Consider the following 13,587-nt stretch of genomic DNA (forward strand, 5'->3'; position numbering starts at 1 on the left):
ACACAAACATATATATATACATGTATATATATGTTACATATATATATGTAATATAAGTATATATGTATATATGTAATATATATATGTAACATACATGTATATGTTACATATATATGTATATATTACATATATATATTTATGTAACATATATATAATATATATATATATATATATATATTACATATATGTATATATATATATATATATATATATATATATATATATATATATATATATATATATAATACATGTAGTTACACAGAAACAAACAGACACCATCGAACATAGAATCACGTACCTGCCAAAGGTTAAACTGCTGAATGCTCTCGAATGTGAATGATCGAATAGAGTAAGGTCCCCATAACACCTGTTTCCATGTATTTTTTTTTTTATATTTCTAACTCTTTCAGGATAGATCAATAATTCTCGGATGGTAACCATACAATATCAATAAAAGTAGAGTTAAAGTCTTTTTGATTGAATTTACTATGACATCGGTATGAAACAATGCCTCGGCTAGTCGCACTTCACTTCTAGCAAATCTTTACGCACCATATACTAGTACACCTGTTGTCAATTCTATGGCTGTTGCCTTTTTGGACAAAGAGGAGGATTTTAGCATTCTTGCAACCATCTGGGTAAATTCCACTATAACACGACAAATCAATCAGACACATTAACCACGACGCAACTGCGACTGTGTTTCTATTTTCAAAAGACGCGCACTATTACCATTTTAAACAACACGTACACTGTGCATACTCTTATATAATCACCACTTCTGACTAGCCAGACATGATGTTGCCACCTATTCTTATGATAGCCGTAGAGTACAGGCAACTTTCTCGCACCTACATGCTATTATATGCTTATATGTACTGTACACATATTTTGTATATGTATGTATATGTATTATTTCCATAGATGCTTGTGTGCGAGAGTGTTTCTATATCTATATTATGCATCACTTTTTTTTTCTGTAATGTCCAGCTGTCAGTGTGTGATGAATGTCTGAAACGGGCATTAAACGAGGTTTCCACAATTAATCATATTCCTACTCCCCCTGAGAAAGTCGTTAAGGTATACGTAATTTCCACATGTGTATATCGCAGTCAGTGACATATATGAAATGATATCATAAAATTGCGTAATGATTATAAGAGCAATAACTCCCTAGCTGACTGAATGCATTAGTTGTCACTAATAGCGTAAGGTTCTATGTTGGCTGTGGAAAAGGAATTGTTATCACGTGACTTTGTGCATATATAGAAAAGCTGTAAGATACAGTATCAAAGTCGGTAAACCTTCTGCGTATAATAGAATAACGACCAACTTTTTCCATCCAGTATTATAGCATGGCGCTTGGCTGTAAACTACAATAGCAGAATGGGAAGATTCATCGTATATCATACACGTATACACTCTTTGCTGGCCAGTAAAACTGTTGGCAATAATAAAAAAAAAAAAATAAATTCAAGGGTATTCAAGTAGATTGCATCATATTTCTTTAGCATGATACTAAGATTCAAACTTTCTTTGATTGACCACCATGTTCTATTATGTTTACAATAAATCACTGTGCATTCTAACTATACTTGGATATTATGTATCATTTTACTTTGTTATATTAAATGATGTATTTTTCATCGAGAAATATGAAAAGAAATTGAAATTGAAAACAAAATATGTTGTGAAATATAGGACCAGTGTACATGAAAACAGGAAACATACCATCTGGAGAAAGAGCAAAAGGAGAAGAAGAAAATGAAGAAGAGGAGAAGGAGGAGGAGGAGGAGGAGGAAGAAGAAGAAGAAAAGAGGGAAAAGGACGAGAAAGGGTGATCGTGAAGCTACTTACGCGTGGGAACTATTTTCGACGTCTTGCCGCACTATCGATTTTGTCGTGCGATTTAGATTCGGCAGGAAGACTGGGGCATATCTCTACATCAGATCTTTTCCCTTCTCAAACCACACGTCACCACCAAACCTGGTATAGAAAATCGGAAATCCAGCAGCCGCGAGGATAAGTGGGGGCCGCATTGTGCGGGTTAAGCCCGCGTACCGACTCGAGCAACGAGACGGCGCGACTCCAGCTGCACTGAGCCCTGCCTCGTTCGCAACGCTTTGAGGTTTGGCGAATGTTATTGCAAAAGCTCGAGAGCCGGATGGGTTAAATTTGGAGGAGAAAATGATTAGTTAAGCGTGAATCCTGGGGAAGATTACAACGGCAGCATCGAGGCGCCAATTCACACCTTGTTTGGCGCGGAATAACAGGTGTACATGATATCCCTAGCCACTTGCAAACCTTTTCACAACTTAAAGATAAATCAGATTATATAACAAGTCTCTCTACTTATGACCATTCGAAATGCCAACATCACAGCACAGGCCGTGAGTGACTTACCAACAGAAAAGTGAATAATTTATTTATCGTGGAGATATATATAATATTATTTTGTTACCAAATATACGAAGTGTGGTTTGACAATCGATGTATTCTTATATCATGCTGCTTGTTACATGTAAAATCTCCTGTTGCATTCAATTGTAATGCCTTTCAGCAGTCGGAATGAATTGAGTTTACTCCTTGAACGTAAATGACTTTGTTATTTAAAAGATTGTAATTCAATCGACAAACATATCCAAGTCTATCGATATCAATGTGAGCGCTTTTTGTTACACCCGTGCGGTAAAATTAGGTTCTAAAGTTTAAGCAGAAGAGCTACAATTCTTGGTCCAGAGACATGTCAAGCAACCGGAATTGTATTCTGAGTGTGAATGGGGTGTCTGAGACGTTTGGTAGGTTGTACCTTGATCGTGTACATGTATAGACAAAATCAATGTTTTTTGAAGCTGCATGATGTAATGCAAAGCTCAGAGATGCAAGATGCCTTTAGCATCAAATTCCTTATGATTGATGCCGTGCAGATTTCCATAAACGAAATCCTTGGAACTGTATACTATTCTCCATTATTCTGATCATACCCTGAAGGTAGCTCACTACGATAGTTCAAGCTTTCCAAAACAACATGGTTTTAAGCAAGGTCTTCGTAAAACATGCCATTTCTGCAATTACGGAAACGGAGGGAGTGTTTATCATTACAGTGATGGATATCCCGCACCTTCCGAAACTTTAATCGATTAGAAAAATTGAAGCTTGTGTTTCATCGGGGTGAAAGTGTCGATGGTAAATACTTTCGCACTTGCGGTAACAACAAATAAAGGAAAAAGAGTTGGTTGTTTGGCGCAAAATTTAGTGAACTTGAAGCGGAGAGTATTTTCGATCGCCCGTTACGTGAACCGGGTGAATATCATATAACAAAAACACTAAAACGCGTTATCGACACCTTTCGACGTGCATGTCGAACCGTCTAATTGCGCGGGCAATGCGTTTCAATTAGTAGCGTGCGTTGCAGCGATTAAAAAAAAAGCCAAACAAAGGTCCTCTATAGATTCTCCTAGAGCCTTTCAGTGTCATGCTAAGAAAACAAATTTGTATGTGAATGAGGCTAGGTGAACAATTTAGGACAATTGTGCTTACCTATAAATCTTGTTGGTGTACATGCGGGTATGTAAAACTGCGTTCTAAATGTTATACAGTGTGTATAATTGTATGGTGATATTATGCATAACGAAGTAACAAAACAAGAGCGACACTTTATCAAACAGGTCTGCTAATATTGACAAATTTTTGTGCTAAATGGGCTGAGGGTGAAAACACCTAAAAAACAGTAATCCTTAAAAGATGGTTTGGGTAAATTTAGTTGGGCACGTGTTTCTTCAAGTCGATACCAAAGTTTGAATTTCAAGTCTGGATTCAGATGTTTTCTCTGTCTTGTTTGTAAATTACATTGTGGAGGAATAACTGGATAGTGATTAAAGGTATAACGTAGAACTCCAATCAACCCTGTGAGAGCATATATTATATTCCATACGAGCACGTGCCTGTAACTTGCAACCTATTTGCTCAGGTTGACACTGTACAACGCGCCTCAACTTGGTCAACACTAGACGGTTGTGATCCGGATCAGGAACTTTTCATTATCATATACAAACCCACTGTAGCATCCTCAACATCGCCACTTAACCGACCACGAGTATCCCGTTTCCATGGAAACATTTGATATTATAGTTGACGAATATAATAGAACAGCGCGTTGTTTTGTTGGTTTGTTTTTATCATATCTGTGCTCCATATTTACCTGTACCTGATTTTGCTATTATGCTTGCTTTTACGTAGGCCCCATCACATTTCTCGTAATTTGAACATAGTCCAATACTGATGTAAACAGACCTTTGTGTTTATTGAGACAGTTGTACATTCAAGTGAAGTTTCACCTGATTTGTATTTTGTGATTTTGTGATTTTGGTATTGTATTATTGTATTTCTTTATGTTTGTGTGTGTGTGTGTGACATTTTCTGGAGAAATATGAAAATAAATTGAAATGATCTTAATGTCCCATTCATTATTATGGTAAACCTATTCTTTTTTTCCGGATAGTCCTTTAATGAAGCTTGGAGTGGTTGTCTGATGTTGATTAGTTTGTCTCTTGCCAGACAAAGTGAACAGTAAAATATTCGTGAGCAAATGCAAAAGAAGCATTATTACTAGTTTATGGCTGTATGATACGCTATCATTTTACATAATTCATGTGAGGTCATAACGCGAGACGACGACTGAAGAAGCGCTCTTGACTATTAAATTTCTCTATTTCCATACGAAAACTAAACATTTTTAAAGGAAAAATGATATCAAATTTCAATCTGTGACGATGCTTTACATGTTGATTTGTAATCATATATATGTATTCTTTTTTGAGGGGGGGGGGGAGTGGTGAATTACCGACATTCTTCTTGTATACACTGCCCCAATTTGTCTTTGCATATCACTTGAATATCTGAGAAATCTGAATGTGTATCATGCCTGTTGTTATCTTTGTTGGCAGTGATATAATAGTCCGAATGAAATGGCGTCGATTGAATCGAGCTATTCCGAACTAAATATTCTTATTTCATTAATGGCACCTTTGTTTATTCAATAGAAATTATTCTTCGCAGTGAGAGGCTGAAGTGCAAATTATTCCACACAGTATGATGTACATAGATATACAACACTGGTAATTCTATACAATGCATATATGAAAGAAAACACAATTAGGTAGGGTAGTTACACAATTCAATATCGAATCAATACACCGTGTTGTCCGTTAAATTTTGCTGTGCAGACGGGAGCAGAAATCTGAGATTATAATATGTCCAAGTATTGTGAAATAGCAGCTTTTGATAAAAATGAAAGGTAAAAAGTGCAAAAGAAGAGGCTTTTCAAATTAGGTAAAATAATCATCTAGGCACAGTGTATCAATTAGCTGTGACGAAGCATAACCATACAGGGTCTGTGGATGGAGTAACGAACAACAGCATGAGCATACGCAGATGTACAATTCAATGTGTTTCATTTTGAGTATGGCAAGAATGTAACTTAAAGTGAAAATTTCTGAGCACCATTTAGTACATTGTGTGAAATAATGGTGTTATTGTTGATATTAAAAGGCCTACCCAAATACTGGTGGGTGACTATCAGCAATGCACTATTAGAAAACAAAATAACGTTTCCTCCTTCCCCCCCCCTCTCTCTCTCTCTCTCTGTCTATCTCCTTCGCTTCACAACGGGGTCATCCCACGAGTTCGACAGCCCAAGAGTAACGTAAAAGAAAAATAGACCCATGAGCTCGACACTATAGGCAAAAAAGACCTACGAGCTCGACATTACATCACGGGGCATTATGTGCGCAGTGTCGAGATTTTTGCCTTGAGTCAAGCTGGTGGAACTTTCGCTCGTGGGCCTATTTTACCTGATGTCGAGTTCATGGGCCTTTTTCACTACTGTCTAGCTCGCGGGCTGTATGACTCGTGGACTGTGTGACTCGTGGGTGTCGAGAACGTGACGTGCACCCTCGCAACGTGGTCCTTAGTCCCTAGAAAATTTACTTTTGTTTCATTGCTGTTTATTCTATTTTTATTTCCAGCTCAAGTAACATATGGATGCCAAGTGTGAAATAAGGGAAAGATACAAATCATTGAATAAACTGTCAATGTCGTAACAACAGTATCCCTAATAATATTCTATATATGAAAACAGCCACATTATGATCACACGTATATAAAGACGTAAACAAGGGGGAAAACAATACAGGAGACCGCCATAATAACGTTCTATCATTCATTGATGTTCACAGGTTGAGTGATACGTATAAGAGCTATTTTCATGTCATCGTCACTCATCTTACAAAGCAAATGAAAAGTCTTCGGGTAGAAAACAAAGTGTAATACTTAAATGCTCTAACGGCATTGACCAGCCTTCACTTTATGTGAGCTACTAAATAATGTTGTCACACTGATTTACGACAAATACTTTGAACATGTTAGTATACGATTGGTCTCATTCCTGTATTTCTATGTTTTCCTTCACAGGAGAACAGAAGGTCTAGACAATGAGTTTACGGTAGAGGCGTTAAGACAAGTGGATGACGATGACACAATCTGCTTCAAACCATGCAACGAAGAACTACTCATTCACGTCACAACCAAGGGTGCCAAGATTTTAGGTGAGTTTCCCCAGAGCGATTCGTAACTCCCACCCCCACCCCAAGGTCATGGACTTGATTTATTTACTGTTTTCATGTTATTCATGTCATACATTTATGTTGTTGTTTTTGTGCTTTTGTGTTTGTTTGTTTGTTTGTTTGTCAGTTTTTTATTATTTTTTTAAGCTGGACCGATCGTTCACCTGCGGAGCTGGAGCGAAGTGAATTACCTGTTTCGAAAGCCATGCTTCGGAACTACTGCTGTATATTGCCTCTATCCTTACAATTCTGATGATCGAGTGCCAAGAGAGAAGTTTTGAGGCACAGTTACATACATGCACACGCACACACAGTTGAAAGTTAGTAGTTTGACAGTAGAGAGTTTATTATCGTCGTATATCAGTCTTTATACAGGGTATTGGAAATACAACAATCAATTTCAAATATCTTATACAATGCATATTTATCTACAAGGATGTTTACAGTAAAACGATGATAATGGTTCAGAGTATAGCTAAGAATATTGTCGTATTATACACAATCAGTAAAAAGAGATAATGTAATGACATGTGAAACAGAAAAGGAATATCAAAAGGCACCAGCAAAGCTAAATGATCTCGAACTTTAAAACAAAGAAACAAACAAGCAAACTAATCTAGTTTTACATATACATGTAAAGGGAGACAGACAGACAGACAGACAGACATACACGGATAGGTAAATAGCTAGAGAGCTATTTTTATGACACATGCATTCATTATGATCCCCTTCACTTGTTCTAAAAGGTGTCTTAATCATGCATATCACCATGCAGACGCCACGGTTTCCTAGGCCTAGTTCATTCTCTCCGTCTGGAGGCACATACTACCAAAATGCTTTTTCATCACCATGTACTGCCAACATCGTTTTCATTATTGGTGAAAGTGGAACGTTTTCCATTTCCCGACTACTTTATCCTTCTGCCCGTCCGTCACAAGGGGGATGTAAGGGGGTGTTGCAAACCTCTTATCACTTTCTCTCATCTTCATCTCTTACTTAGTCACTAATGTCTGTGTTTTCCCATCCATTTTATTTGATATTTTAAAGTGTTCTAAGAGAAGTCAGATCCTCTCAGATAAAAACGATTTCGCACTTATCAACCGACAACCATTAGTTATTTAAATGTTGAGAATCAAATGCCGTGTCAACTTGGATTTGCCCAACTAACGTCCTGTCAAGTACCCATTTGCACCTTTCCTACCCTCCTCTCTTTCTCGGGTACAAGTGAATTTGTTTCGACGATATTCGTTGCAGCAGTGCACATCATTGTTTTCACATCAATGATAACACAAGATCCCAGAAAGCAGCGATTTATCACATGAAAACGTTCACTTCGTAACAGATATTGTGTCTTATGTCCCTATTGGAAAGAACACAGTGTCCCACAGTGTGTTCACAATAACCCGAACTCACGAAGATGGTTTAAATCTAAACCATAGTTTATGCGTTGATACACGCATGTCAAAGGTACGCCTATTTAACGCTTAATAGACCATGCTCTAAATTTGTACCAAGCTCTAAGTTTAAACCACCTTCGTGAATTCGGACCAATGTGTTCACATAGTCGACTATGTGACAACGCTCAATATGAATAGTGTGAAGGTGATTTCACATTGTAATGTGGTTTTTCACAGAGAGTTCATAGAGTAATGTTCTGTTTTTCATTGTGAACTGATGATTCACACTGTGTCCACAATATTAAAACGCTCAAATCCAACAGTGTGAAGAGATTTCACACTGTGTTCACACTGTGTTTCAAAGTGTGTTTCACACTGCGGGACACTGTGGTCTTTCCAGCAGGGGTGTTTTATTCATGAAATGACCGATTCTACATCGCAACATATCTAAAGTTTAAACAGCAACACTTTCAAAGTTTAATCATCTCCAAAATTGTGCGCCTTGCAAGAGACACTTTGCGAGAGAAAAACAGAACCGAAACGATGTCTATCGAGAAAAATCCTTAAGCACCTTATCACATTAAAACGACTATAGCATGGTGGTAAAATGTTACGAGGGAATTTAAAATTGTAGTAGTGGTAACTGGTTCGATTCGCACCCTCTGCGTGCATTTATATGTTCGTCATAACCATGACGGAGGAAGATAGGGGGATATACACACATGCCAATATTGAGGATGTTTTGGCACCACGGTGCACAGGAATAGTGGTAAATATAGTACAGATAAGGCTACCATCGGTTGGTAAACCCACACTACAACTGTCATAACGCCTTAAATCGTCAATAAAATCAATAAATTGACACCCTCCTAATATCCTCCTTTGCTTTAAGTTTACAAGGCATGAACCGAGTAAATGTTTGTTTAACTGTGAGAGGGAAATAGATCGTTTAACCCACACTTGCTTGACACAAATCTAATTACCGTCCTGGCATACTTGTCGCTCTCATACAAAAGTGCCTAACAGTCGTCACCGCTTGTTAACTTGCTAATTCCTACCTTTTTTTTCAAAACCTCTTGAAATATTGATGACAATTTGATTACCAGATACACATCCAGCTGCCAATACGAGACCAGTAGAATTGTTCATTTCATAGAAGGATCGGCTACCGGCACACTCACATCTTTAACGCAGCCTCAAGTCAGGGGAAGTAATCAGGTTTTAATTTGACTAGGTAACGTGCGCACCGCAGTTCTATGTTCATTAGCGTTCATACACGAGTTCTCCTATTTACGTAACAACGACCAGTCGTGTATATGTTTGAGCAAGTGCACAACTTCTCTTGATAGTAATTCTACCTTCCCGTCAATAGTCATGAAACCTGAGAGACGCGAAACATGCTTTTCAAAAACCGAAGTGCAAGATTTGTCTAATTTCTGGGTTACATGATATCCGCCTATAGCTTCGCAACACCTCCTGATGTTAGATTTTACAGGCTGTGTTGTTCAAATTTTCATTGTAATTGAATAAACACGTTTCATCACTTTGACAGTAAGATACAACATTATTGCATATCATTGCAGTAAAAAAAACATATTATAGAATAGGAAGTTAACTGTACATGCTATTCAACAGTTGTGACTCCCTGCAACGATTGATATTTATCCTAGTCATTTTGTTTGTTTGTTTATTGTGCTTTCTCCATGGTACATGAAAATAAAAGGCCTTCACCTTAGGGTAATGAATCTGGGCACCGAATGATAGTTAGTCGCCAGAAAAATCTAGGGGCGCCAGTGTCAACAACGACCCCGTACACACCATGCTCATCAGAGGGAAGTGTTTAAAAAGCTGGGGAGACATTTCGCGAGGGTGACGAACACTACTTGTTCAGCTGCTGCCCCACTGTCATACCCCGACAGTCTGAGTCGCGACAAACCTTCAACGCTGGTCTGACAGTAACTAATTTCTACCCCTCCCTCCCCTCATCCCCCCCCCCCCCACACACACACACATTTATTCTTTAAAAGACATTAACCGATTCACTCTCCTGGCAAACTAAAACGAATGGAATGAGCTACGAAATGTTTCTTGTTTCGGTCATTAACTCTGTTGACAGATAAATTGTGTAGGGAGGCGGCATACATAATTATTGTCATGGTGGTGATGATATCAGAAAAGAAAACAAGAACAATAAATACAGAATAAAACAACAAATGATCCATTTAATCCTGAAGTTCAGAATATTGCTGTTTACTCCAGTGACCCTTCCCCATTATTCCATTTAAGAGAACATGTAGATTTCTTTCTCCATATGCTTTACTATCCATGCGAATATCCATTTAGTTTTGGTATACAGCACATTTTGGAAAGGGTCTCAAAAGACGCATCAGTAAATAATAACTTAAACTATAGTGCGATATGAAAGACAGTAGGATCAGAGGTGTGGAAGAAGCGAACGAGGGATTCAATTTCCCCGCTACACCCTTGCAGTAACGGCGCACTGCCTCGCAAAAACCGTAGACCTGGAATAACCTTGAGGAACAGTTCATTGACGAATACACACGAATGGAAATTATGATGGGCAGCCGAAGTGTTTTGATAAACACTCGTAGATTTATCTGTCAATAGGGATAGATCTCGTGCAATCTCCAACGTCAGCTCCTATTTGTCGATCTATCAAACGTAATTCGCAATTTGCCGCGCTAAATAATAGCTTTTATTACGGCTGGTATGGACGGGAGGGGGTTTCGGCAGCGAATGCAAGCATTCTGCGTCGCGGGAAGAGCCGGGCATGGAGTACACGGCACACAGACTACTTGCATCTAAGCTACTTGAGCCTTAAATGTAATTGATAGCTATACGCGGTCTGATGCATCAGGCAAAGCGCAGCATTTGTGGATGCAAAGCCCCCAAACGTTTCTTAGCTGCCAGCTCCAGCTATAGGTGTATACGCTCTCAAGTTTCCGCTTCCAAACCAAAAGAATGTTCGTTTTCTCTCAGTCATACGCCATTCATGCAAACATGGCCAGATTGATGTCAAATTTGCTGAGATGTTTCTTGTGTTCTCAATTAATTGGCTGGCGAGATCCTCAGCATAATACGGTAATCATAAAGGACAACTGAAGACGGAAGACTTATAGAGCAGCAGGGTTAGATAATTGCGTTTCTCTTCTTCCTCTCTCGCTCTCTTTCTCTCGGTATACCTGTCTTTCTTATTCTTATATCTCTCTCCTTCTGTCCTTGTGTTTCTCCATCTCCCCCTATCTCTCTATTTCTCTTTTATACACTGACCTTAGTCTTCATGTTCGAGACTTGTGTGAGTGGGTTGTCAAACAGGTGCTTGCTCTTTGGTTTTCATATCTTCATCGAAAAGATAAGAACATCACACACCAATAAAAGAACAAGTGGGGACCAAGTCATGATCCACTGCATTGATGGAATACAATATTTTTCCCTTGAGGTCCGCATATGCTGTATAGCTGACGATAAGTGCTACTGTTTTTTGTTTTTTTTTTACTTTTCAGAGTTCACTGGGGATCTTTAGTGTCGTTCAAAATAAGAAAGTCTAAAACATAGGAAAGTCTAAGCCAATCAAAAGACGCAAAAGTCTTACACCGTGATGCTTCAGGTGTTTTTCTGTCTCTTGAATATGAATCAGGATTTAAAAGTAGGTTACAGCCTCTTAATATCCGAGATATATTGCAATACTCCAAAGAATCAATACACTGTACATCCGATTCTAGTCACCAAAAACGGGTGAACAGTGAACTCGTTTTAACTCAAGCTATCTCAAGGCACTGCAATGAGGTCAAATTACCTTTTACTCGTTTGACCTCACTCCGCCTACTTCTGCAATGGGCTCCAACTTTATTAATAAATTGCATATAAGTATGTCTGAAACAAAATCATCACCAACTCGTAGATCGATCGTGATAGAATTATTTAGATTGCGTCCGCAAGTGATTCTGTCGTTTCTTATATTGAACTCAAGGTATCGCTGTGATGATAAAGTGACAAAAATGGTAGATTATGTCAGGACAAATGTCGGATTTCAGTTTACTCATGACTTTCACTTCACAAGATTAAAAAGGTCATTGTTTGACCAGTACCGTACTTCAAAGTACTTCAAGCGCTCGTTTCCTCCATATAGTTGTTGTGACAATGTGAATAGAACAAAGCCAGGGATTTGGTGTCACTGCAAAATCATGTTTGTTTTTTCGTTTGTTCGCTCGTTCGTTCGCTCGTTCGTCTGTTTGTTTGTTTGTTTGTTTGTTTGTTTGTTTGTTTGTTTGTTTGATGGGTCGGTGGGTCGCTCGGTTGGTTTCATTTTCTCAGCAACTCTTTGACCTGTTGTCTCTCTCTCTCTCTCTCTTTCTAATCGCCTTCCAGGTTTAGAGTACACGGTGTTTATGGAGAGGTTTGGGGAGGAGTTTTTCAGCCTGTGCTACGAGCTATACGGGACTTTTCTCGAAGCGCTCGGAGGCTCTCTCGTCGATTTCTATAGTAACATCGATGGGCTCCAACAGCACAACGCCTCACTCAAACTCTACGACGATATCAAAGTAAGAATGACAGTACTTCAGCTGTTTTAAAGGAGAATTACGGATGGTTTTCAGACTTTTACGTTTGAACAACTATGAATTGGTTATACTGGGTACAGAGTTTCAGAAACTATAGTGATTGGGATAAGGAATAAGAATGTTTTCAAAATTCATATCAAAAGATCACAATGAACGAGGATGATAACGTAGCAGCTTCACCATAACAATGCATGAGTGAGGGCTCTAGGAATATTAAAAGAAGAAAGCATGTAGGACTTCTAAACTGGTGACCTTGTCAAGCGAGCGGTATTGTAATGGAATTACACTGTTATATTTCTGAAATATGTGAGCCTCCTACTCATGCATTCTTATGGTGAGCCCACACTGATGCATTCTTATGGTGAAGCTCCTATGTCATCATCCTTGTTCAGTGTAATTTGTTTGGGGTTTTCCTGAGTTGGTTTCTCTGCTCAAGAACCACAATTTATTCCACAAATCTAAACATAGATCTGTCAATATATTATGTACTACATGATGTTAAACTATGAAAATTGTGTGAATTAAGATGGAATGTCAGTCGCATAGGGCGAATATGTGGGGCAAATACGGCTGTACTTGAAGGAAATCTAGATATAAGTCAACGTAGAGGGATAGAGTGCTCATTATATAACTATGACTATATATAACTATGTCTTCTCACGAACCAGCTGCACCATTCTTTTCATGGAGAGATGTCCAGTCAGCAGCTAAAATAAATTCAACCACAGTGCCGTGCTTGGCAACAAAATCGGAAATTCTCTTACCTCTAATATAGATATATATAATTATATACATACCGAAATTATTACGTAGATATTAAACAGTTCGAAGCAGTAGACCGCTTTGCTAGTTTATAGATTCTTGCATAACTTTTCAACTGCTTTTTTCTTTCATTTTGTAACAAAGAAGATAACTACACAAAAAATAACGAATGCAAGCTCGTTGCAGTGATGAAATGCATTTAGTGTTCATATAGATTGATTGAAT

General features: G+C 38.2%; 1 protein-coding gene across 1 annotated transcript in view; it reads left to right on the forward strand.

Annotated features, from left to right (window-relative positions):
* The window catches only part of LOC139710918 (guanylate cyclase soluble subunit alpha-2-like), a 147,378-nt gene that overhangs the window by 84,051 nt on the left and 49,740 nt on the right, over nucleotides 1-13,587 (forward strand). The window contains exons 3-4 of the mRNA XM_071622838.1: nucleotides 6,472-6,605; nucleotides 12,410-12,582. Coding sequence (XP_071478939.1) covers nucleotides 6,472-6,605; nucleotides 12,410-12,582 — 307 coding nt within the window. The remainder of the gene's footprint in view (nucleotides 1-6,471; nucleotides 6,606-12,409; nucleotides 12,583-13,587) is intronic.

The sequence above is a fragment of the Diadema antillarum genome, unplaced genomic scaffold, assembly GCF_040938485.1.
Source record: "Diadema antillarum isolate AM-2024a unplaced genomic scaffold, OU_Dant_1.0 seq00001587_RagTag, whole genome shotgun sequence".
Lineage (NCBI taxonomy): Eukaryota > Metazoa > Echinodermata > Echinoidea > Diadematoida > Diadematidae > Diadema > Diadema antillarum.